The sequence below is a fragment of the Castanea sativa genome, chromosome 3, assembly GCF_040712315.1.
Source record: "Castanea sativa cultivar Marrone di Chiusa Pesio chromosome 3, ASM4071231v1".
NCBI lineage: Eukaryota > Viridiplantae > Streptophyta > Magnoliopsida > Fagales > Fagaceae > Castanea > Castanea sativa.
The window spans coordinates 59,242,528-59,268,679 of NC_134015.1; the positions used below are offsets into that span (position 1 = coordinate 59,242,528).

The following is a 26,152-nucleotide window of genomic DNA, read 5'->3' on the forward strand; positions in this document are numbered from 1 at the left end:
CAACACCATAAATATGAATTATATATTACAAATAAAATGAAAATAATAAATCCTTCTTGAGACAATTTATTTAAGTCAAAACAATTCATTGGAACAAATTGATGAGTCTCACTTGCATCTACATTATCATCCATTGGTGCTATATTAAAACAAGAGTTTAAAATATAAACATCATATTCTATGATAAATGGAATGTAAATTTACAAATAAATAAAATTATAATACCTTCTTGAAAGGGTTCATTTAAGTCAAAACAATTAATTAGAATAAAGAAGTGAGTCTCACTTGCAACTACAGTCCCATCCATTGGTGCTATAATATACATGTATTAGAAATAAAAAATAACATCATATTAATTTTGGTCCTATATTAAAAAAAAAGTTTAAAAAATAAACATCATATTCTATGATAAATGAAATGTAAATCACAAATAAAATAAAATAATAATGCATTCTTGAAGTGGTTCATTTAAGTCAAAACAATCTTTTGGAATAAAGTATTGAGTCTCACTTGCAACTATATTCCCATCTACTGGTGCTACAATATACATGCATCAAAAATAAAAATTAACATCATATTAATTTTAATTTGTTTTTTAAAAATAACTATGAATAAAAAAAATACAATAGTGGTACCTTGTTTAATAATTCTTCAATCCTTCATTGACATTTCTTCATCTCTTGTTTTCTTTGATATTGGTAAAGGAGAAGAAATTGAGTTTGATATTGGTAAAGTGAGAGAAAATGAATAGGAAAATATTGGTAAAATAATATTTGGTGGTAAATAAAAAATAAAATAGAGAGTAATGTGTTAAGAGAGAATTTTGTTCCAAAAAGAAAAATTCTGCATGCCTGCCGTGCCCTATTTCTGCCGTTTATTCAATTTTTATATTAATCGGGACCCACACTATTTGAAGCTTAAATATCATCCACAAAGTTTCGTTGAAAAGGATAGAAAGAAAAATGGGTGCTATTAGAATCCTAGTAATCTGTGTTTCAAGCTCTGTGTGTCTATACTTTCTCTTAGCTCTCATCAGGGTCCTTCTCAAACTATGTTGGACTCCAATTCGCATGCAGTATCTAATGGGTTCACAGGGAATCAAAGGTCCTTCCTACAAGTCCTTCCATGGAAGCACCAAGGAAATTTTAAACATGAAAAAAGAAGCCATGAGCAGGCCTATGGATTTATCACATGACATAATGTCCAAAATTCTGCCTCATATTCACTCATGGCTCAACAAATATGGTAACCAAAAGAATTTATGCAAATTAGTAGTTGAATTAGGATTTTGTGTTGTTTTTCTTACTCAATTTGAAGTATGGCTAATGGCTTTGTCAAATTTTTTTTATTTTTATTATGAGCATATGAAAATCTGTCCCTTTATTTAAGTACATATTATGAGTATTATGAGTACATATTACTATTAGTATCAGAGGCACAATGCACAGCATAAAGACTATATATATTTTCAACTATGTTTTAGCTGAATTTTACTAAATTTGGTCATTTTATATTTTCTTGCCTTTTTTTTGGTTTGGTCCAGGGAAGAATTTTCTTCAATGGAACGGTCCTCAAGCTCAGTTGGTCCTAACAGAACCAGAGCTTATCAAAGAGATACTGAATAATAGAGACAACGCGTTCCCGAAGCCAAAGATGGCTGAAGGTTTTATAAAGAAGATCTTAGGAGATGGGGTTGTGACATCTGAGGGTGAAAAATGGGCAAAGATGCGAAAACTGGCCAATTCTGCCTTCAATGCAGAGAACCTGAAAGTAAGCTCTTAGGTTGCGTTTGGGATTAGAGTAATTTTGCCACTATTTATAAGTTTCATGGTACTTTTTAGTACTATTTATGGATTTCACGGTATTTTAGCAAAATATTTTCAATTTCAGCTAAATAAACTATTTATTATTGGCATTGAAAATCTTGTTCAATCAATTATCTCAAGAGGAACTAAACACAATGTTAAGATATGTTTCACATTTTGCACATGTTTAAGAACCACTTAGTGGCTTGAATCAAGGCATATCAATTATCATTGATTCAAGCCTAATCAAGAACCTTTCTTGTTCTTTCTTTGTTTGGTCCACTTTAATACTCAATGAAAAATAAGCTTATTAATAAATTATATACAAAAAACATAGATATAAAATCTTAGAAATTAGTCTGAATTGTTACAAGGGGTTCACTTTTGTGTGTAGAATATGATTCCAGCAATGATCACTAGTGTGGAGGTGATGCTACAAAGGTGGAAACATCATGAAGGCAAAGAGATTGAGGTATTTGAAGAATTTAGGCTATTGTCATCAGAAGTGATCTCTAGGACAGCTTTTGGGAGCAGTTACTTAGAAGGGGAGAACATTTTTCAGATGTTGATGAAATTGACTTTGTTAGCATCCAGAAATACTCATAAACTCAAGTTTCCTGGCATCAGGTAAGAAGTCCTTATACGTTAAACCAACAATTGAGAAACAAAGAACTAGTCCCCATTATATATTTTTAGTGAATTGATTTCTTGTCTATTTTTACAGTAAATTTTATAAAACCAGCGATGAAATTGAATCAGAGCGGCTTGAAAAAGAAATATTCAACTCTATATTAGGGATAATTAAGAAAAAAGAAGAGAAGGTAATGACTGAAGAGGTTGGCAGCTTTGGGAATGATTTTCTTCAATTACTTGTAATGGCTTATCATGATGCCAATTCTAGCCCAAAGATGTCAATACAAGATCTAGTGGATGAGTGCAAGACATTTTACTTTGCTGGACAAGAAACCACTAATTCTTTGCTAACGTGGACTGTATTACTTCTAGCGATCCACACTGATTGGCAAGAGGAAGCAAGAAAGGAGGTTCTCAATTTATTTGGCCACCAAAATCCAAATCCAGATGGTATCACGAAGCTCAAGACTGTAAGACCATCTCAAACTCAAATTAATTACTTATGTAAATAACATACCACATATCCAGCTCAATTGCAAATTCTAAATTTTTGACATTTTTTCCCATGCAGATGGGCATGATCATCAATGAGTCTTTAAGGTTATATCCACCTATACTTTTAATAGCAAGAAAAGTTGAAAGGAAAACTAGACTTGGGAAGCTCACTCTTCCAGCTGAACTGGTGTTGCTCATCCCAAATATTGCAGTTCACCATGACCCTCAAGTATGGGGAGAGGATGTGCATCTTTTCAAACCAGAGAGATTCTCAGAAGGTGTGTCCAAAGCTACTAACAACAACATTGCTGCTTTTTTGCCATTTGGAATGGGACCCCGAAACTGTGTGGGCTTTAGCTTTGCTACCACTGAAACAAAGATTGCTCTTTCTATGATTCTACAACGCTATGCCTTCACCCTATCCCCAGCCTATGTCCACTCACCATTGCAGGTTCTTACCCTTCGCCCACAACATGGACTTCAAGTGCTGCTACACTCACTGTGAAGACTAGAACTGGCAATAATATGCGCACTTGTGCACAGAACATCCATACATTAATGCATTCGTGTGTGTACCTTTTTTTTATTCTAGCTGTTGCTGAGCTTTCAATTTGGATGCCTGGAAGAGTAAGTGAAAACTGATGAATTACACAAAAAGTGAATGAACAGTGAACTACTAAAATTAATAAAACCATCGAAGTCCAGAGTGGCCAATTTGAGGATTAACATGTTGATCATTAGTTGGTGTAAATTAAATGCATATGGAATACCTCAAGATATGATATGAACTGGACCATTTGGTCATAACTGTTGTCTTATGTGTGCTTAATTCTAATTAAATTTGATCCTTTCTTGATCTTGATTAGATGGTCAGATTAAGTAGCCAATGCATACGGAAGTTTGCATTAATTAAGATCATGATATACCAAAACGTAATGTATAACATTAGAAGAATAAGCAGAATAGTGTGTCAATTTGCCAATAGAAGAAAGCTGTTTATATTTGGTTTGCTGTAAAATTTACAGACCCCCATACTTGGCTGCTTGATGAGTCCCAAGAGTTGGCTCCAAGTTGGGCTGCTGTGATCCCAAGTTATGAGATTCAAGCATGGACATAAATCGTTGACACTGAGATGGAAGCGAGTACCACTATGGTTAGCTCTTCCATACAGTCCGCAGAATTGGCTGGAGTGAATGAAACTTTGTTTGCTGAATAACCGTTTTCCCTTGGTCTTATATCCAGGAGGATAGCCGTGGATCTTGTAGCACTTGTCTACTACATGTCCAATAACACCACAATGTGAACAAATTGGCCTATCCTTCTTTGCATTAGGCTTGTTAGAATAATTGTCTTTGCTTGGAACATTAGAACCTTTGGAGAAAAGAGCAGCAGTAGTTTCAGTAGCAATAGAGTTAGACCCAACCCTTCTTTGCCTTTCTTCTTGTGTAACAAGAGAAAATACCGTGTTCAGTGAGGGAAAAGGTTCCATTAACAGAATTTGAACTCTTAACTGAAGCAAAAGTATGATTCAGACTCATGAGGAAATTCATAGTGCACTCTTCTTGGTATTATGCATGAGCAGCCATAGAACCACAAGTACAGACTCCACAAGAGCATGAAGGAATAAACTTCAACAATATTCCCATCATAATCACGACTCACCACTCCTAGACCAGCCTGCAAAGTAGTAGAAAAACATTGCTGCACCAAAGTTAGCCTTATAGCTACGAAATGGAGGCGGAGACCAACCTACAGGACCTCTGTTATGGACGATCTTGGGAACTTTCTTGTTAAAAGTTCCTTAGCTTTTGCCACTAAAATACCAAGATTCCATGAGCATTGATTCTCTAGAATTTTGTTTGGTCGCTGCCAAAAACTCCACAGGATGACAGAAAATGGAGCCACAGAATGGGCTGAATCAAGATTAAGGATAGATCGGAATAGGTCTGAGAATGAAGCATATTTCTTTTGTTAAAGTTGGGATTAGAAAGGTTCGGACTTCAACACTAATTGGGCTTGATCACATAATATAAAAATTAATTAAATCTCAAATAGGATAGAATCAATTGATCACTTGAAAATTTTGTCATTAGCAATATAAAAAATATATAATAGAAAATTTAGACGAAATCTCACAGCAAATCTATACATATATATAAAACCGAAACCTCAGAAGTTCTCACAATTTTCTACATCAACACAATATTTAAATAAAATTATTATTTTATTTAAATAAAATTATTATTTTTAGTTCAAATTTAAGCATGAGTAAAACTCTATTTCTCTAATAAGTCTAACTTAAACTCAAACTCATCATTATCATTTTTTTTTAAATAAAATTATTTGTGTTTAATCAAAACTTAACAATAAGTCAAACTCTATCTTTTTTCCACTTTAGCACAATATTTAAATAAAATTATCATTTTATTTAAATAAAATTATTATTTTTAGTTCAAATTTAACCAGAGTGAAACTCTATCTCTCTAATAAGTCCAACTTAAACTCAAACTCATCATTATCATTTTTTTAAAATAAAATTATTTTTGTTTAATCAAAACTTAACAATGAGTGAAACACTATCTCTCTAACAAGTTTCACTTAAACTTAAACTTAAACTCAAACGTTAATAATTTATATAAAAACAAAAATTATGATAAGACTCAAAAAAAAAAAAACTAACGTTGAAAAAAAGAGATTCACGTTGATAATCGTGGGTTTGGTTTTTGAGTTGAAATTTCTACTAATTATTTTTTTATTTTGTACATGGCAGATAAAGATGCAACCTATGTCTTCCAGCTAAGGAAAAGATAAATTTTTATTTGGTATGTTATATATAAATTTGTTGAATTTGGTTTGGTTCTGAAGTAGAATTTGGAGATTCTATAAATTTTGAAATTTTAAGTCTTGGTGTTTTTGGTATTTGCATCTCAGTAGGTTGATTTTAATTCTTCACCTTAAATGCTTTTTATTTAGGTTCATGTGATTTTTTGTTTTCTTATTAAAAGCTATATTTTTGTTCATTAATTATTTGTTTGGATTAATTTCAATTAATTTTTTTTTTAGAATGTCAATTTACTCATTGTTAGATTTATTTTTCCAAAGTGAATAGTGTTTTCATGCATCGCATGAGTTAGCAACTAGTAAAAAAAAAGTTTGAAGATAATGAAATAAGTAAAAATAAAAATAATTGTCTCAAGAATCTTTCGCTCACAAGATTCTACTCGCAATACTTGTTATGGTTGTTTTTGTAAAAGGATTTTATTTTTTCCAAAATTAAATTGGATAAAATCCTACTTAGATGAATTGGATTAGCTACATTATGAAATGGAAAATAAGGGGCTGTTTGGATTTTCTGTTTTCATAACTCCTAACTCTATTTCTATAACTCATAACTCAAAAATGGTAAAACCCATGACTGAGAAGGCTGTATGGATTTTGTTTCTAGTTTTTATTTCCATCACTCATTACTCTGATTTTTTAGTGATGAGTTATGGAAACTGAAAACACATTTTAGGTGTTTTTAATTTCCATAACTCTGTTTTCAATGGCATTTCTGTAATTAAAACTACATACTAGGTCCCACTAGTCTTGTCATGTCAACTTTCCCTTCTCTCTCCCACCGGTCATTCTCTCTTTCTTTTCTTTTTCTTTTTTTCTTTCTTCTCCACTTCTCTTTCTTTCTTTCTTCTTCTTTATCTGTTCTTCTTCAGAGCAAAAAGCTCATACTCACCGACCACTCACATGCCAATGATCTATTCTTTCTTTTTGGTTCTTCTCCCACCGATCACTCACACGCTGACCCACACCGACCCATCTCTCTTTGTCCTTCACCGTTCCAACGCCGAAAAGCTCATACTCACCAATATATTTACTAGAAAAGCCGAGAGATCATTGGCATCGATCTTCGATCACACTCCAAAAAGCTTCACCACGCGCTCGTTCTCCTCATCGCTGCTATCGTACTCATTCTTCAATCTAGCGGAGCGTCGAAATCGGCATCCACAGCAACGGTGGATCTCCGTTGGAAACGATTCGATCTATGAATGGAGTTTAGGAACAAGATTTTTTTTTTTTGTGATTGGAAACAATTCGATTTGTGAACGATTGGAAACAACATCCACAGCAACAGGTTTTTTTTTTTATTTGGTGGTTTATGGAGTTTTTGTGAATGGAGTTTTTGTGACTATGGTGTATGGAGTCTTTGGTTAAACTGTGAATGGAGTTTTTGTGTTAACTGTGGTGTATGGAGTCTTTGGTTAAACTGTGAATGGAGTTTTTGTGTTAAACTGTGACTGTGGTGGTGTCAAAATGAAATGAGTAGTGAAGAAAATGGTAGGAAATGAGGGTGAGGCAGGTAGCGTAACAGCAGTTTCTAACCAATTGCTCAAGTATGGGTCCCACAAAAAGAAAAAAAAAATTGAGTGATGAAAAGTGAAAATATGTGCCAAACGGTGGTGTTAAGGAAATTAAGGAATTTTAAACGATGAGTGATGAGTGAGTAATGATGAGTGACCAAAATTGAGTGAAGAGTGAAGAGTGATGAAAAAAAAACCAAAAAGGCCCTAAGATTCTAACAATACCCAAATACAATAAATAAAGTTTGTAATTTTCCATAATGCAAATTTACTAATTATATACAAAAGAGATGTCATTAAAGCTATCATCATAAATCTCAAATTGTATTGAACTAGCTCCTACTTTTACCAACATGTCATTCAAGCCATGCTCCAACTAGAGCCATCATGGTACCAAGTTAATATGAAGAAATTGATTAATGGCCTTATTATAGAATTTTAACTTATGTGGTCAACTCCAAAATGATTTCTCTTTATTATCAAATACATTGATTTTTGGTGTAGCCAAGGTTTAAACTCCAAATTTTTTTATTCGACTACAAGAGACTATATTAGTTGAGCTAACCAGAATTGACATTAGAACGTTAATGGCTTAATTAAGTAAAAATATCATAATAGTTTTAGAATAGACTAGAAGGAGGGGGGGTCAAGTCACCAGTATATATTGAAATCCATGGGCCTACAATTCCACTTTGTTTAATTTTCTAGAATATATTTTCAATTTTTTTAAGTGTTTGGTATAGTATAAAACTTTTCAAGCACAAACCACCAAAACTTGTGCCTCTCAAGCGCCATTGGTTGCTCCAACCTCTAAAGCGGCAACCTAGCCGCCATATGGGGGAGGAGGGAAAGGGGCAGAAAGCTACTATATTTTTTTTGTAAAATATTTTACCAAGTTTCTTTTTTCATAAAACATTATAGAAAATTTTACAAAAATGATAACAGTCAATGGAAAATATTTTTAAATTTGATCAAATTTTACAATGAAACAAACATGATAAATTGTTGAAAATATTATTCTGAAAGAATTTTAAAGCAAAATAAACAAAGCATTCATCTGCTTTGTTTATTTTTCTTTGGAAAAAGGATGAGAAGGGTACTAGATAAGTTTCTGAGAGAGAGAGAGAGAGAGAGAGAGAGAGAGAGAGAGAGAGAGAGAGAGAGAGAGAGAGAGAGAGAGAGAGAGAGAGAGAGAGAGAGAGAGAGAGAGAGTAAAAAAAAGGGATGATATTTACATGGGAAATGACGTAGGAAATTTCTAGGAATATGCTTTCTTTACAAATAATGCCACATTCTTTCTTATTTACAAAACTACCACTCATTAGAATTTTTCTTTTAAATAAATAAATCATTAGATAATCATTTTAAAATTTTAGTTCAATAAGTAAATAACTTTATTTGAGCCAAAAAAGAAAGTAATAACCTTCTATTATTATTATTATTATTATTATTATTATTATTATTCTAAAACGATGCACCAATATAGACCAATTTAGTAATTTCCCGTTCCAATAGCTAATCCTGGATAGAATTCAAAACCTTGGTTCAAATGAACCTCTTGCCCTAAAGAAAAAGTAAAAACTAAATATAAATTTTAAAATATTTTTTTGAACCCTTTAAAATAAAATTTTGAACACCTAATCCTGAAAACCAATGAGAAAAAGAGAGGAAGATTCAACAAGAAATTAAAAAATGAAAAAAGAAGACGAAGATTTGTAACCAAAAAAATAAGGAAGAATAAAAGAACATAAATTCACAAGCGTAGTAGAGGGATCTCAAGTCTTAAATTGAATCCCTTATAAAAATTTAGGTAAATTCATAAATAAATAAATAAAAGTAGGAAGAAGCATTTTAGTACAATGACATAATATTGAAAATGATAATGTGAATATTCACTGGCATAATATTGTTAAATTGGAAATATAAAACCAACAAAAAAAAAAAAAAGACAAGACAAGAGAAGTGTCAAAATTAACAAAGGCACTATATTGTCATGAAGAAGCATTTTAGTCCAATGACATAATATTGTCAAAATTAACAAACACAATATTGTCATAGCTTTTTTCTTTTACAAGCTCAAGAGTTTATGCCTAACATTTCAAACAAAATATGGATTCAATCCCATTTCACTTAAGGTACATTTTTCTTTTTCTTTTTTTCTCACCATTTGAGGAAAGACAATTATCTTTCTCCAGATATGTTGGGATGTTATGGCTAACATGCTTGCAAAGGCCACAAGACTTCTTTTTCTTTCCTAATTCTCTTCCACCTTTCATTCTTTTTAGCTTCGGGTGACCTTTTGTCTTTGAGAGCAGAGGACAATTTATGAAGTAATTTCCATCAATCATATCATTAACATTAGCATCAACCATATTTTCCTTCTCCACTAAATTTTCATCATCCAATACTAGCAATTTCTTTTACTTAATGATGCTTCACAACACCAACGTGGTGGTAAATACAATGATGGAATTTGGTAGCAATCTTTATGGAAGAATACACTAGTATGTGACGTCAAAATATACCCCAAAATTCAAAATTCTTGCAACTACAATTAGTCATCTTACCATCCCATAATAAGTGCCTTTGACTAGTTTCATTTTTATAATATTGTAGCAAAAATTCAATACTGTTTTCTTGAAGCACCAAATATTGTGTTGCTCTCCCAAACTCCTCTTGAAAAATCTTGAAAGCATAGGGCGTCAAAACATTATGTGCTTAGTCTTCTAATGGTGACATTGATCTTAAAGAAGAACCTTCATATGTCTCCAACATCATATCATGTGATTATGTTTGCTCAATATCTTCAATGCCAAGATCAACCAAAAACTCCAAATAGTAAAATAATTTAAAAACTTTTGTATGACACATGAAGACTACAAATATTAACAAACAAAACGGTTTGTTTGATGAGTTGGATTAAGTTTCTGTGAGAACTAACAAACCGTTTAATAAATGCATTTATACTTTCCAATCTTTCGGTTGTTGTCATTCCTCCAAAAAAATGCCCACAAAGGTAACATGGTGCCCAAAAGTGCTTAATTTGATATAAACCAATTACATGTTTGTTAGAGAGCATGTCATATTTTGTCATAACTTGAAGCCATTGATTGTCAAACTCTTCACATGACTCTAACTTATAGAAGTCCATGCACCAATTTGAATATTGATTAGGAAGAATTGATGTAAACCAACTGCTAAATTTAGCAGTAATATGCCATATACAAAAAACATGTTTTGTAGCCGGCAATTCTTTTGATATTGCCTCTGTAATCCATGGATTTTGGTCCATCAAAATTTCCTTGGGTTGATTCTTCATTAAGCATGTAAAAGTCTGCTAATTAAATACAAATTTACTAAAGAATGAAAATATTTCAAAGGATAAACGTTATTATTCTACTAATTAATCAAATTAAATTTTAAAAATATTTGTAAAAATTTATAAGACAAAGAATGTACATTCATTAACCATCGAAAGACACTTGTTATTTCATTTTGAAGAAGTGCACAACCAAAGATAATTGTCTTTCCATGATTATTGACACTAACAAAAATACCAAAAGGCATATCATAAGCATTCACCTTATAAATAGTATAAAAAAAAAAAATTACATCTCCCTATTTTTGGTACCAATCAAAACAATTAGTAGGTGATAAAAAATTATGCTCCAACCTATTTTCTTCATCAATTGTAAATGCATATTGAAACCTAGAGTTATCTTCTTTAGCAACTTTGCAAAATTGTAGGAGATCCATGGCATCATTCTTTGCATTCTTCCTTCTCATTTTCACATAAAGATTATGAATATCCCTTTGAAAAAAATGGAAGTTGTCCATGTTTCAAATGCCTCTCAAGTTCCATAACACTCATTACCTCTCTAACTGAGAGTCCATCTTCTTTCAATAAGAAAACGTGTTTTTCATCATCTATAGTGATAACTTGATTGGCTTGAAGAAATCGCACTTCCAAAGAGGAGAAAAAATCCTGATTATGATCTATAACAAACTTAGTGACGTGCCATTCTCGATGAAAAATATCAAATGTCTTTCATAAAATGATACTTAGATGAGCTTAACATTCACATTTTAAAGACTTCCTATTTCATTGTTCCTTAGATGGATCCACTATTTTTAATGGTTGTTTACCTTGTCAATAACAAAGGAAATCACATCTTACTATTTCTCCTTTTTTTTTTCTCAATACAACATTTTCGAATTGTAAAATTTTATCAATTTGCATAATTTTTATAGAAAATGAAAGCTTCTTCTTCACTAGGAAAACATTGACCAACAAAAGGCTCCAACTCATTTTCTATTGAACTTATATCTTCATATTGTTTAATAACCCATTTCATCTATTGGACATTCATTCCAATCAAGTATTTCTTCTCCATAAGTATTATTATTTTTTCCATCATTTGGAAATTCAACACAATTCTTTGAAACACTTCCATGAATTTCACTTGCAATCAAATCATCATCAACTTGTGCTATATTAAAACAAAAATTTTTATAAAAAAAATCAACATCATATAATATGAATTACATATTACAAATAAAATGAAAATAATAATTCCTTGAGACAATTTATTTAAGTCAAAAAAATTCACTAGAACAAATTGATGAATCTCACTTGTGTTTACATTATCATCCATTGGTGCTCTATTAAAACAAGAGTTTAAAATATAAACATCATATTCTATAATAAATGGAATGTGAATTTACAAATAAATAAAATTATAATACATTCTTGAAGTGGTTCATTTAAGTCAAAACAATTTTTTAGAATGAAGAAGTGAGTCTCACTTGTAACTACATTCTCATCCATTAGTGCTATAATATACATGTATTAGAAATAAAAATTAACATCATATTAATTTTGGTCCTATATTAAAACAAGAGTTTAAAAAATAAACACCATATTCTATTATAAATAAAATGTAAATCACTAATAAAATAAAATTATAATACCTTCTTTTTTTGAAGAACAAATTATAATACATTCTTAAAATGGTTCATTTAAGTCAAAATAATCTTTTGGAGCAAAATATTAAGTCTCACTTGTAACTATATTCTCATCCATTAGTGCTACAATATACATGTATCAAAAACAAGAATTAACATCATATTGATTTTAATTTATTTCTTAAAAATAACTATGAATAAAAAAAAATACAATAATGTTATCTTTTTAATAATTCCTTTGACAATTTTTCATCTTTTCTTCTCTTTAATATTGGTAACGAGAAAGAAATTAAGTTTGATATTAATAGAGTGAGTTAAAATAGATGATAAAATAAGATTTGATAAATAAAAAGTAAAACGGACAAACGGACAAAAATGTGTTAAGACTTTGAGAGGTCAATTTTGTTTAAAGCAGAAAAATGCCCCTTGCCACTTGCCAGCCTACAGCCGTGTCTTCTTTAATTTCGTTCCAAGAAGAAAATTCTTCTTAACCGCCGTGTCTCACCATTTCTCCCATTTATTCCATTTTTATATTATGCGGGCCCCACACTATTTGAACTGCAGACTGTCAATAGTTATTAAAGTGGCATTTGAACCTTGAAATATGCAGGTGAAAAAAAAAACATCCGAATTATAATTGATTCACTTTAATTTTGACAAATTAAACTATATGAATCTTGAAATATGGTGTAAAATTAGGATTCTAATTTAAAATTGTAATTAAAGTTTCTCTCTGTTTCACCTATTATATATACTAGCGTTTAACCTACGCAATGCGCAGAATCATTTTATGTAATAGAAAACAATCAACACAACATAAAATTCGTCAAATGCATGTTGTACAACCCCTTATTTGTCCTATACTTGCAATAATTCTATCTATAAAATACAATACAAAATATCATTCCCTTCATATGTTACAATAGTTTTCATCTAGAAACAAAATATTAAGTACATGATATATATATATATATATATATATATATATATATATAGATATATATCAAGCAAACTAACCACAAACTAAAGGTTTTTTATGTTGGTTTTTTTTTTTTCTTTTAATAAGCCTTGGGTTTATAGAGACAAAACATAACCTTAATTCACGGCACATACTTTGAAAACATTCTGTTTTTTTTACTCTTCATTCTCCAGTGACAATTGCTCTTTTGGTTTCCACGCTAATATGTGAAGCTTATCACACCAATACTTGTGTGATCCAAGCTCATTTAAGTAAAACAACTTCAAATTGTTAATTACAATGGACAGAGTTAGAACCAATCAATCAATAAATAAACAAAACCAGTAATAAGATTTTTGATGAAAAATATGGAACAATTCTCACAAAATCTAAAGTTATATATTACAATGTCCTCAACTAAATTTTAAAAAAATAATAATAATTTCGGCAAACATACACAAAATAAAATAATAGCTGCAAGAAACCATTTTTTGCAAGGGACTAAACTTAATTTTGTGGTGCGTATATATTACAAAGCAATTTGTTGGAATTTCTTGCATTCAACTCTACATACTTGCAAATAAAAATACAGCCTAAATAAAATCACATATTTTCATGCAACAATAATTACACAGTTCTAATGCTACTTTTTTTTTTTAATATATAAAAAAAAACACACACCAAATAGAAAGGAGGAAACCAAAAAATTAAAACAATAATAAATAAAAAACAAATAGACTTTCCCTCGCTTCCCCACTCCGTCTGTACTGAATCTAATTTAAGGAGATGAGAGACATCATCAACTAATTTGCCACCAATGACAATTGTTCTAAAGGGGAACCCAATCTAGAATTCTTTGAAATTATTTTTAGCATTGCCAGTAATCAGCTAATATTAGTCAATTACTTTCAAACTAACTAAATTCATACATGCACTAAAGAATTAAACCTAGTATGTAAACATTATAAACTTAAAAATCAATGTGTATATAAATAATCTCAACAGGAAATACTTGTGAACTAAAGTATCTCTTAATTAGGACACACAATTCAAAGAACTCAAAATTCCGTTTATACACTTCTTTGATTATGGGAGTAAACATAGGGCATGAAAAAAAAAAGACACTTGTTTTGAAAATGACAAACTTGGCATCAACACATGATTTAGAAAAAATAATATTTGAAATCTTATAAGTTATAACCAGTGCAGATTTGGTTCAAGGTTTTTTTGAAGGTTGTGGTTTGAAAGAATATAGTTATTGATCTTCAAGAAGCTTACATGATAGTAACGATTACATTGTCCTTATTAGCTTTAATATGAATATCAAGATCAACATACTATTGTAAAAGCTCAAGCTCATCAACATTGAGAAACGACAACTTGTCTAAAGGCATTGCTTGCGTTGTTGTGACATAATAAACCACATTTTGGAATAATCAAAATCATCTAACTCAAAATTAACTTTAACATTCTAGATTATTGATTTTTTTCCCTCAATTTATGACAAAGTTCAATGCTAGGGGATAACCATAAGCACCAGCCCTTTTTAAACCCAAGCAGTTTTTAATAATGCCTGGTCTTTGCTCTACCAATTGCACTATTTGGACTATAACCACAATAGCCAAGTATCAAAATAATCTGGAAAAATACATCTAGGCAAATATCATTCATCCACCAATCTTAGAAAAAACTGACAGATATACACATGCCTGATAAGCTCCAGAAGGAACGGCTCGTCCTTTGTTTTTGCGCAAATAAATAACCTAATTTCTATTATATGAAGCAATAAATTCCGTTTTGCAATCAACCATTGTATAACCTTGGTCTATCCTACGTAAAAATTAGAGAAAGACAACTACAATATAAGCAACATGTTTCAACAAATAGTAATGTAATATAAGAGCTTATGCCTTTTAAAATAGGCAAACAATGTCTCAAAAAAAAGGCAATCGAAATGCAATACTATTAACCTTTTTTTCCTAGAAGAACACCCACCTTTATTTGTGTGATATACGTTACATAATAAAGACAAAATTGGCTATATATTTACTATCTTAGGCATTGCAAAGCTGATCCGTGCTTTCAATATAAAAAACATAGCAATCTCAATTTTCAAAAAAAAAACAAATACTAATTGCAATGAATTTCATAAACAATCAGTCAAAACCAAATCTAACTCAAATAACTAAATCTGAATCTAAACCAATCCAACCAAAAAATTCAAACCTAAATCATATTCAATTTCAATCCCCAGATTTGAAAACGAAAAAGAAAAAGAAGACAATAACCAAAACAATAACTTTATCGATTATGGGGTAATGGGTATGCAACCTGTCTCTCTGTGCCTTCCAGACTATATCTTTGCGTATGAAGATTTAAACAATTCTTTGCTTCTTTCTCTTTAATTGTACAATAGGATTTCAATCTTACGAATTCCTATTCTTCATAGGAAATATTACATTAGTAAATGTAAAATATCAATTAAATTAAATTAAAATTAAAATAGAATTCCAATCCTTAACATCTCATATATCTAATAAATGTAAAAATTTCAATTTCTAATAAATGAAAGACATCTGCCTTCAGGTTCTCCATATATCAATATCTGATAGTTCTGCGAAGAAGCATTCAACCTGATAAAACATAAGATCCTAACTTCAGGGACCATGCCAATAAAGAGAAGAAAGAAATTAATAAAATTAAGGACAGAAAAAATCATTAGAATGATAAGAAATGAAATGGAACATCATCCCAGTTCATCAACCACCTAAAAGAACAAAAGATACACCTAAGCCACTCCATATAACTACCTTTTCAAAAGACATAAGAAAGACGTGGAGAATAACATCCCTTAACTAAAATAATTACTTTCTCAACCTCTGAATATTTGGAAAATGGGTTAATCTGCCAGGCTCACCATTTTGTAAAATAAAACCAAAGAGAATCTTTTCTGTTATTGAGTTTTAGGTCCAGTTCAGGTTATGTCTAAGCAGTAGTCCACCAAAGTACTTGAGTCATACCATTAAATTTTGCAGAACAGAGACATTATCAGCTGCAATAAGTTTTGCTACCTGACATGGACCATTAATTACAGGGGACACACATGATGTAAAGTCCACTTACATGGAAGATCCAGGTTCATGCAATCTCCACAGTAATTGTAGAAAAATATGCACTCTGCAGAGCTAATGTTAAACTGAACTGTTGAACAAACTTTACCTATTTTTTACTTCAAACATTTTGAGTACAGATTTAGTTCTGCCAATTTTAAAGCAACTATACCTTTTGTAGGCACAGTCATGGTTGCACATATATATATATGCATCTTTATGCACGAATAATAGTAAGATATTCACGTACTCATACATAATATAGTCAAAGAAAATCTTGAACCAGAGACATTCCTTTTCTGAAATCAGTACACATCCCATACTCACGTTAAGGTATTAGATACACTTAACAACAACAACCAAGCTTGAGTCCTAAAATTTTGGCATCAACTATGGATGCTTGAGTCCATTTAGATTACCATGTTACTTAGAAATAATTAATTGGTCAAGAAAATTTTTTTTTACAAAGTTTAATAATGACCCCAGCTATCTAACAATACATTAAAATTCAAAATTCGTCAACGGCATGTTGTACAGCCCCTCATTTGTCCTACTTTCAGGAATGCTATCTATAAAATGCAATATCACTCCATTCAAAATCAACTCCAATTATCTTTTATAGAATTTAAAAAATATAAATCATATGTTACAATGGTGTCCATCTAGAAACAAAATACCAAGCACATAGTGAGCATCATATGTCGTTGAAAACACACAGGCACCAACCCAAAGAAAATTAACCACAGCCTAAAGCCCTTTTATGTTGGGGTGATTTTTTTTTTAAATGATAAGTTTTGGGTTTATAGAGATAAAACATAGCCTTAACTCACAGCACATTGAAAACAATTTGTTTTTTCACTCTTCAATTTCCAATGACAATTACTTTGTTGGTTTCCCATGTTAATATCTCAAGCTTACCACACCAATGAGCCAAGTTCATCTAAGTAAAAAAAACTTCAAATTGTTAACTGCATGCTAGATCCAAACGCAATGGACAGAGTCAGAACTTAGAATTAGTGGAGTCAACGCCAAAAGTGAACTCTAGAACAAATGTAAACTACTTATGCAAATTGAATCAAGATGTAACTAAGCAAATGAATTAATAGGTGGTTTGAAACTGAAGCATTAGCAACAATTAACTTTAAAAACCAACCCCAAATGGCAAGCCCACCCAAAAACTGAATGCACAATTCAGTATACTTGAATAAAATTAAAAATACAAAAAAAAAAAAAAAAAATCTATAAACATTCCTAACACCAGCCTCACCAATTACATCAATTGGCATACCAATCAAAATGTGCATAGCCAAGCATTCTAGCCATAACAACTGGGACAATGCACTTCAGCTTCATTTCAGACCTCATCATACCCATCAACACCACACCAATACCATTATTGATTGTCCCATAAGTAGCTCTCATACCTAAAAAGCCCAAAAATTTAACCCAAAACAGGCTAAAAAATAACACAATCCCTTCCAAAAACAAAGCAGCTACTTCTTTTTTCTCTCCCTAACTCTTGCATTTTTGTGGTTCTATTAGTCTAACTTAAACAACCTAAGATTGAAAATTGCATTAAGATTGAAAATAGTATGACACAAAACATAGAAATTAGCAGAGATCAAAATACTTGCAGCAAGTATGCTATTTAATAGAATTTGCAAATTAAAAAATTTCTCAAATGAGCATTAAAACCAAATTATGCTCAAGTAGAAATTGTCCATCAAAAGAATAATGCCTGCTACAAAAAGCTTACCATAGATATAGGATGGCAAGATGCAGAGAAATAAGTTTCAAAGAACAAAATGCCCATTGTTCCTAATTTACTTGTCCCTGCAATACAGGAAAATAGAAGAGATTATCAGCATAAGAAAGAACCAGATTTCAATGATAATAAGCAAGGAGGTAAAGGAAAAAAAAAAAAAAAAATAGGCAAGAAGATAGGTAAGCACCATGTTTCTGGACCATTGAACTTGTTATATCAAGAACTTTCTGCTCTTTTCAGATTATATACAGGATAGGGGGGATTAACAAAAATGACGACATACAATAAGTTGTGTAAAAAAATAGGGGGGGAAAAAGAACTAATTAAGCATATTAATAAAAAAAAAAATTCAAATGGGGTCTACCAAGTACTCCAACCAACCACAAAAATCAGTAACAAATCGCTAGGTGTCTCTTATGAAAGAAAGAATTTAATTCTGTTTTAGGGGGAAAAATACTGATCAAGCACCAAAAAAGAAAAAAGGAAACTTGAGGAATATTAAGAGGAACAAACTAGTTTCTATTCTTCTTAAATAGCATTTAAATTTACATATCCATAAATTGGGTTTTATGAAAAAGAGGTGCTACGTCCACAACATTTTTACAACAAATCATAGGTGGTTAGTTGTTATTGGTTCAAATTTGAACCTAACACTAAGATTACTTTTTTGCCCCAACAATAACAACCAGTAACATCCTGCCACTTAGGATTTGTTGTAAAAATGTTATAAAAATGTTGTAGACATATCATTTCTCTTTATGAAAATACTCCAGAATATGTATAAAAAAATACACAAATTCAATAATTAATTATTTCACTCAAACAGCAAAACGCAACAATACCCATTTGGGACATACTTATACCTGTTGGAGAATAAGTCATGGGAAACCTAGTAAGCATTCCGTTTCTTTATAGTGAAATCCCAAGTTTTTTTTTAATTGTAGTAATCTATAAAACATAACAAAAGCAAATATAATTTAATAGACTTATTGTAAATTAAATCGTGAAAGACAGATTTAGAGAGACAAAAAAATCAAATCATATTTCATACCCAGATTTAAGAAAGAAAGGGGAAACAAAATAAAAAATAAAAAACCCTTTACCCATGGTAGCTCAAATTCACACTCCCTCTCACTTTGTCATCACACCGAAATGAAAACAACACAGTAATGTCAAATTCCAATGTATAAAATGAAAGGTTTTCATAGAAGCATACACTGATACACAGCTCTAGGAACTATATTAAATCTTTCATGCTATGACTAATTATGTATCTTTAATAAGAAAAAGAAAGAAGAGTAGAATTGATTTTTTTATTTTTGGAATACTCATTTGATTTTTCTTCTTTTGTTCCCATACAGATAAATCTTCTGTTGTGGAGCTTTTAATGCTATAAACTAATGAAAGAGAATCGCAAGCAGCTTATGCAGTTAGAACAAATCAAAAAAACCCAATATGGTTGGTGACAATTATTTTTAAAAGAGAACATACCAGTTTGACAGGTTAGTTGAATACAGTATAAGAATCAATTGAATGCAAATATTTATTTTTTTGAAGAGAAAGCTGGCTAAAATATGCAAATCAAAGCCAATTCAAACACAAATGCACTAATGGACAAAATCTAATACAAAGTATGAGATAGACAAAGAGAAAATCAGGTTGTCCTTACCTATCAATTTGTTCCAGCAACTCTTCTTGTAAATTACCCAAGTGTTGTGCTTGGCAAAGAACTAAGCAAACCTATATTTCAACAAAATGATAGGGTCAGAATTTTTTTCAAATTACAGGAGAGAAAGATGAAAGAGAGACTACAAAAGAAAGGTTTGATCCATCAAAAATTACCATAAATTATGTAAATTTGTGAAACTAAAGAGACATTGGAATTTCAAGAGCACTCTCAAAGAAAAATCTTGCAAGGATCTTAGTTAAAAACTAAGTTTTGAACTTTACTCTAAAAACTCCTTCACAAATTCAATGCCTTGCTTTTAGTAAGTTAGCTCCATACAAAGCACCATGTACCTCAAGCAGCAGATATAAGTTAGTCACAACTTCACCTTATAAAAATTAAGTATAAGCATTCCTTCTAAACCAAGCTTGCTAAAGCCATCTATTAGAACCTTTGTCACAATACAGGAGAGAAAGATGAGAGAGAGACAACAGAAGAAGCTAAAGAAAATATTGTAAATGGTATGGATATTGTAAATATGTGAAAGCGTGTTTCCATACAAAAGGTAGTTCAACAATTCAACAAAATCTGAATCTACAAATTAAAGTGTAAACCATACAACCATATTTCGGAATTATCCCTTAATATTCAATAACACAGTATTCGTGGTTAATTATTTGTTTATTTCTATTTAAAAAACACAGCAAATAATCCAGGAAACCATAATTTCACTCTAAATAAACTCTTAAAATATCCTTACACTGTAAACTGTGAAATTTAAAAGGCAACAAAGGTGAACGATGACTATTAAAATCAGGAATGGAAATCCCTAATGTTACCCAAACCAAAATACAGAGACCATAAACTCTCAGATTTTAAAAGCAGCAAAGGTGAAAGTTAACTATTTAAATCAAGAGCAAAAATCCCTAATTCAAAAACATAGCTAATAATCCAGGAAACCATAATTCCACTTAGAAAAAATTAAAAATTAAACATTATCCTACACTGTAAAGTGTCAAATTTAAAAGCAGCAAGAGCGAAAATCCCTAAAGTTACCCAAAAGCGAAAATCCCTAATGTTACCCAAACCAAAATACATAGATGATAATTTGATACAAAACATCCAAAGAAAGAGAATAAACCCATCTATCCTTCAAATGTTTGGTTTGAGTCTTTTTTTTTTTTTTTTTATAGTGGGAAAACCCTAGACAATTCTACAGGAGGGTAAAAGTTAAATTTTAAGAAATTCAAATAGGAAAACACCCGTGAGAATATAATTCAACTGACTCATGACTACTCTTGGAATTCATCATCTTATTCTTTATAGGACCTAGATTAAGGAAATATCAAAGCCTGATCAAAATTTCAAACTGAAAAGCGAAAAGAAAAACTTAATTTGAATACCAAAATCGAAACCAATCCAAACAAACTTAAATCAAAGAGAAATGTGTTACGCAATTTTGTTCAAAGAACTACAATTCTTCTTGCCTGCCGTGTCTCACTACTTCTCTCCTTTATTCAATTTGTATATTAAGCGGGACCCACACTATTTGAACTGCACAGTAATTGTCAGCATTTGCCATAAATATCCACAAAGTTTCATTGAGGAGGAAAAAAAGAAAAATGGGTGCTATTGGAATCCTTGTAATCTGTGTTTCAAGTTCTCTGTGTCTATACTTTCTCTTAGCTCTCATCAGGGTCCTTCTCAAACTATGTTGGACTCCAATTCGCATGCAGTATCTAATGGGTTCACAGGGAATCAAAGGTCCTTCCTACAGGTCCTTCAATGGAAGCACCAAGGAAATTATGAACATGAAAATAGAAGCCATGAGCAGGTCCATGGATTTATCACATGACATACTTTCCAAAATTGAGCCTCATATTCACTCATGGGTCAACAAATATGGTAACCAAAAAAATTTATGCAAATTAGTAGTTGAATTAGGATTTTCATTATGAGTATATGAAAATCTGTCTCTTTTTAAGTACATATTACTATTAGTATCAGAGGCACAATACACAGCATAAAGGCTATATATTTTCAACTATGTTTTAGCTGAATTTTACTAAATTTGGTCATTTTATATTTTCTTGGTTTGGTCCAGGGAAGAATTTTCTTCAATGGGACGGTCCTGAAGCTCAAATGGTCCTAACAGAACCAGAGCTTATCAAAGAGATACTGAATAATAGAGACAACGCGTTCCCGAAGCCAAAGACGACTATAAGTTTTGTAAAGAAGCTCTTAGGAGATGGGCTTGTGAAATCTGAAGGTGAAAAATGGGCAAAGATGCGAAAACTGGCCAATTCTGCCTTCCATGGAGAGAGCCTGAAAGTAAGCTCTTAGGTTGCGTTTGGAATTAGAGTTTGAAGTTATTATTTTTTTATTTAACTTATTTTTGCTATTATTTATGAGTTTTTTTATGCTCTTTAGTACTATTTATGGTTCACATTATTACTTCAATTAACTTTTACTTTTATCTATATTACTTTTAGTAAAAAAAACAACAAAAAAAAAAATTTAATTTCAACTAAATAAGCTGTTTTTAAATGAACTCAAAGTGTTACTAGTTATTATTGACATTGAAAAACTTGTTCAATCGATCATCTTAAGAGGAACATAACACAATGTTAAGATATGTTTCACATTTTGCACATGTTTAAGAACCCCTTAGTGGCTTGAATCAACGCATATCACATATCATTGATTCAAGCCAAGAACCTTTCTTGTTCTTTCTTTCTTTGGTCCACTTTAATAATAAGCTTATTAATAAATTATATACAAGAAAACATATATATAAAATCTTGGAAATTAGTCTGAATTGTTACAAGGGGTTCACTTTTGTATGTAGAATATGATTCCAGCAATGATCACTAGTGTAGAGGTGATGCTAGAAAGGTGGGAACATCATGAAGGCAAAGAGATTGAGGTATTTGAAGAATTTAGGCTATTGTCATCAGAAGTGATCTCTAGGACAGCTTTCGGGAGCAGTTACTTAGAAGGGGAGAACATTTTTCAGATGTTGATGAAATTGACTTTGTTAACGTCCAGAAATATTCATAAACTCAAGTTTACTGGCATCAGGTAAAGCCCTTTACATTAAACCAACAATTGAGAAACAAAGAACTAGGCCCCATTATATATTCTTAGTGAATTGATTTCTTGTCTATTTTTACAGTAAATTTTATAAAACCAGCGATGAAATTGAATCAGAGCGGCTTGAAAAAGAAATATTCAACTCTATATTAGAGATAATTAAGAAAAAAGAAGAGAAGGTAATGACTGAAGAGGTTGGCAGCTTTGGGAATGATTTTCTTCAATTACTTGTAATGGCTTATCATGATGCCAATTCTAGCCCAAAGATGTCAATACAAGATCTAGTGGATGAGTGCAAGACATTTTACTTTGCTGGACAAGAAACCACTAATTCTTTGCTAGCGTGGACTGTATTACTTCTAGCGATCCACACTGATTGGCAAGAGGAAGCAAGAAAGGAGGTTCTCAATTTATTTGGCCACCAAAATCCAAATCCAGATGGTATCACAAAGCTCAAGACTGTAAGACCATCTCAAACTCAAATTAATTACTTACGTAAATAACATACCACATATCCAGCTCAATTGCAAATTCTAAATTTTTGACATTTTTTCCCATGCAGATGGGCATGATCATCAACGAGTCTTTAAGGTTATATCCACCTATACCTTTAATAGCAAGAAAAGTTAAAAGGAAAACTAGACTTGGGAAGCTCACTCTTCCAGCTGAACTGGTGTTGCTCATCTCAAATATTGCAGTTCACCATGACCCTCAAGTATGGGGAGAGGATGTGCATCTTTTCAAACCAGAGAGATTCTCAGAAGGTGTGTCCAAAGCTACTAACAACAACATTGCTGCTTTTTTGCCATTTGGAATGGGACCCCGAAACTGCGTGGGCTTTAGCTTTGCTACCACTGAAACAAAGATTGCTCTTTCTATGATTCTACAACGCTATGCCTTCACCCTATCCCCAGCCTATGTCCACTCACCAGTGCAGGTTCTTACCGTTCGCCCACAACATGGACTTCAAGTGCTGCTACACTCACTGTGAAGAATAGAACTGGCAATAATATGTGCACTCGTACACAGTACATCCATACATTAATGCATTCATGTGTGTACCTTGTTTTTATTTTATTCTAGCTGTTGCTGAGCTTTCAATTTGGTTGCTTGGAAGAGTAGGTTAAAACTGATGAGTTACACAAAAAGTGAATGAACTTTGAACTACTAAAATTAATGAAAACATCGAAGTCCAGGGTGACCAATTTGAGGATTAACATGTTGATCATTAGTTGGTGTAACTTAAATGCATATGGAGGGCTTCCAAATACCTCAAAGATATGATATATACTGGACCATTTGGTCGTATCTGTTGTCTTATGTGTGCTTAATTCTAATTTAATTTGATCCTTTCTTGATCTTGATTAGATGATCAGAGTAAGTAGGCCAACGCATACGGAAGTTTGCATTAATTAAGATCATGATATACCAAAACGTAATATCTAACATAAGAAGAATAAGCACAGTGAACACATTTTTTCTACCGAGTACTGACCCCCAGCTAATGTTGCAAATATGGAGTGAATTGTTATTGGGAGTAGAGAAGAAGATGTGGTACCAGGTCCTGGGTGTGGAAAGGTATTCTTAGTGCCTTGCATCTGTCGAGAGAAGGAGCTTGCTTCTGTGTAGTATATGGATGCGAAAATGATGTCTGGTTAGAAGTCTTCAAACCTGTAGTGAAATAATCTGTTTACACAAAGATTAAAGAAGAGAGAAGATATTAATAAATGCAGAGAATTTACGTGGCTCAGTAATGTGCCTAAGCAGGCTATGTCCACTGGAGCGCGTGACTAATAATCCATTATATGAGAAAATAAGGTTATATGAGAAAATAAGGTTACAACAGTGGTAAGCACCTTTGCTCCATTCCCACTCCACTCCATTCTGCCCATAAGGCCATGCCTGACAGTTGCTAATCTGGTTAGTCCTAACAATGTATGAGGAAATCAAAGAGCTATAAAGTGTGTTTGATTTTATTTGGAAATTGAGGAATAATATCCACGGGGCAAGGGGCTGATCAAATTTCAAGAATTCCCCACTCAAAGTTTCAAAAGCCTTTGAGATGAATTTGATAGCTCTTTCAAATATAGGTGGAGGGGGAAAAAAAGAAGCTTGGGGTGAAACTTGGCAATATAAATTTAGTGATGATGCTAAAATGGGGTAAAAAACATACGGCTATTTTGGCTCTATTAATCTGAAATGAAAGAGGAGAAATAGTTGCAGCAATGCCTAAATTAATCCACACAGCAGGCCTAGAAGTAAATTGCTTTTGTCTGGTGGATGCCTTGGGAAAAGATTGTGGTCCTCTGTCTCTTTTGTCATTTCTTTCATTTCTTTTTTGTTGCTTCTTTTCTGTTGTTTTTCTGTTTGTACCTTTCTATCTTTTCCCTGGTTATAAAACTTTTCCATTTATATAAGAAATTTAAACATTATATTATTATAATTTAAACATGATTTTTTTTTTTTTTCCTTTTAGTATAAAGAAAAATTTTAAATCGATTCGATGCTGTCATGACAATTATTGTTAATAGTACCACTTCAATAGTATATAACTAAATTTCTTAGCTACTTTTCTTGTCTTGTGCTTAAAATTTTACGCATCAATGTGGTTATTTATCATACTTCACCCATATCATGAACTTGTTACTTGTTAGTAGAGTATATGATTCAACCCATTATGATTGAGTTAATGGATTTCGGAATTCTCTTATCATTTAACTAGAGAAAAAACAAATAATACACCTCAATGACCTATGGTTAGAGTCAACAGACCATCCCAAAAAATTAGTAAATTAAAATTCCTCCCTCCCTCCTAGAAATTCAAACGAACAAGAGTGAAATCAATTCAAAGGAAAATGCTAAACCTGCCACCAATTTTAACTCAAAAAGCTTACAAATTAATCTCAAAAAGCTTACAAATTAATGTAACAACGAATATAATTCATGCTATTTAAAAACCATAATAAACTAATATTTGGATCACCTTTTTGTGATGAAAAACTCATTAGTTTGTAGGACTAAGTCAAGAGCCATCCAGCGCAGCAACATTAACGGCTCCTTTATGAGAAGAACCAAAGTTCAAATCCCCACAACACCCCCCCCCCCTTCCCCCACCCCATTTGATATAACAAAATTATCTAAAATAAATAAATTTTGCAAAGTTTATAGGGTAAAATTGGTTATATCCCTAACAAAACTCTAATCCAAAGAATGAAAATAAATAAAAGTAAAACTAACTCCATTACTTCCAAACCACAATTAAGGTTAGTAGTACCAGAAAACAGTTCACACCCACCCGATTTGTCTA

At 31.6% G+C, this 26,152-nt stretch overlaps 1 protein-coding gene and 1 long non-coding RNA gene across 4 annotated transcripts; one reads left to right on the forward strand and one right to left on the reverse strand.

Annotated features, from left to right (window-relative positions):
- The first annotated feature begins 869 nt into the window (after positions 1–869).
- Positions 870–24,153, forward strand: LOC142627759 (cytochrome P450 CYP749A22-like). 3 transcript variants are annotated; one of them, XM_075801636.1, is made up of 5 exons: positions 870–1,245; positions 1,544–1,770; positions 2,200–2,432; positions 2,530–2,908; positions 23,408–24,153. In XM_075801636.1, the coding sequence occupies exons 1-5, from the start codon at positions 963–965 to the stop codon at positions 23,834–23,836; spliced, it is 1,551 nt and encodes a 516-aa protein (XP_075657751.1). In that variant the 5' UTR covers positions 870–962; the 3' UTR covers positions 23,837–24,153. The 3 variants fall into 3 exon arrangements, with proteins under 3 accessions (XP_075657751.1, XP_075657750.1, XP_075657749.1); XM_075801635.1 differs by lacking the exon at positions 23,408–24,153 and adding an exon at positions 3,010–3,659; XM_075801634.1 differs by lacking the exons at positions 870–1,245; positions 1,544–1,770; positions 2,200–2,432; positions 2,530–2,908 and adding exons at positions 21,356–21,657; positions 21,857–22,083; positions 22,601–22,833; positions 22,928–23,306 and having other exon boundaries at positions 23,408–24,062.
- LOC142627761 (uncharacterized) lies at positions 18,085–24,661 on the reverse strand. Its single transcript, XR_012842935.1, has 3 exons — positions 24,404–24,661; positions 19,756–19,826; positions 18,085–18,154 (listed from the first exon to the last, which is right to left on the reverse strand). It is a non-coding gene; the product is annotated as an uncharacterized LOC142627761 (long non-coding RNA).
- Positions 24,662–26,152: the final 1,491 nt, after the last annotated feature.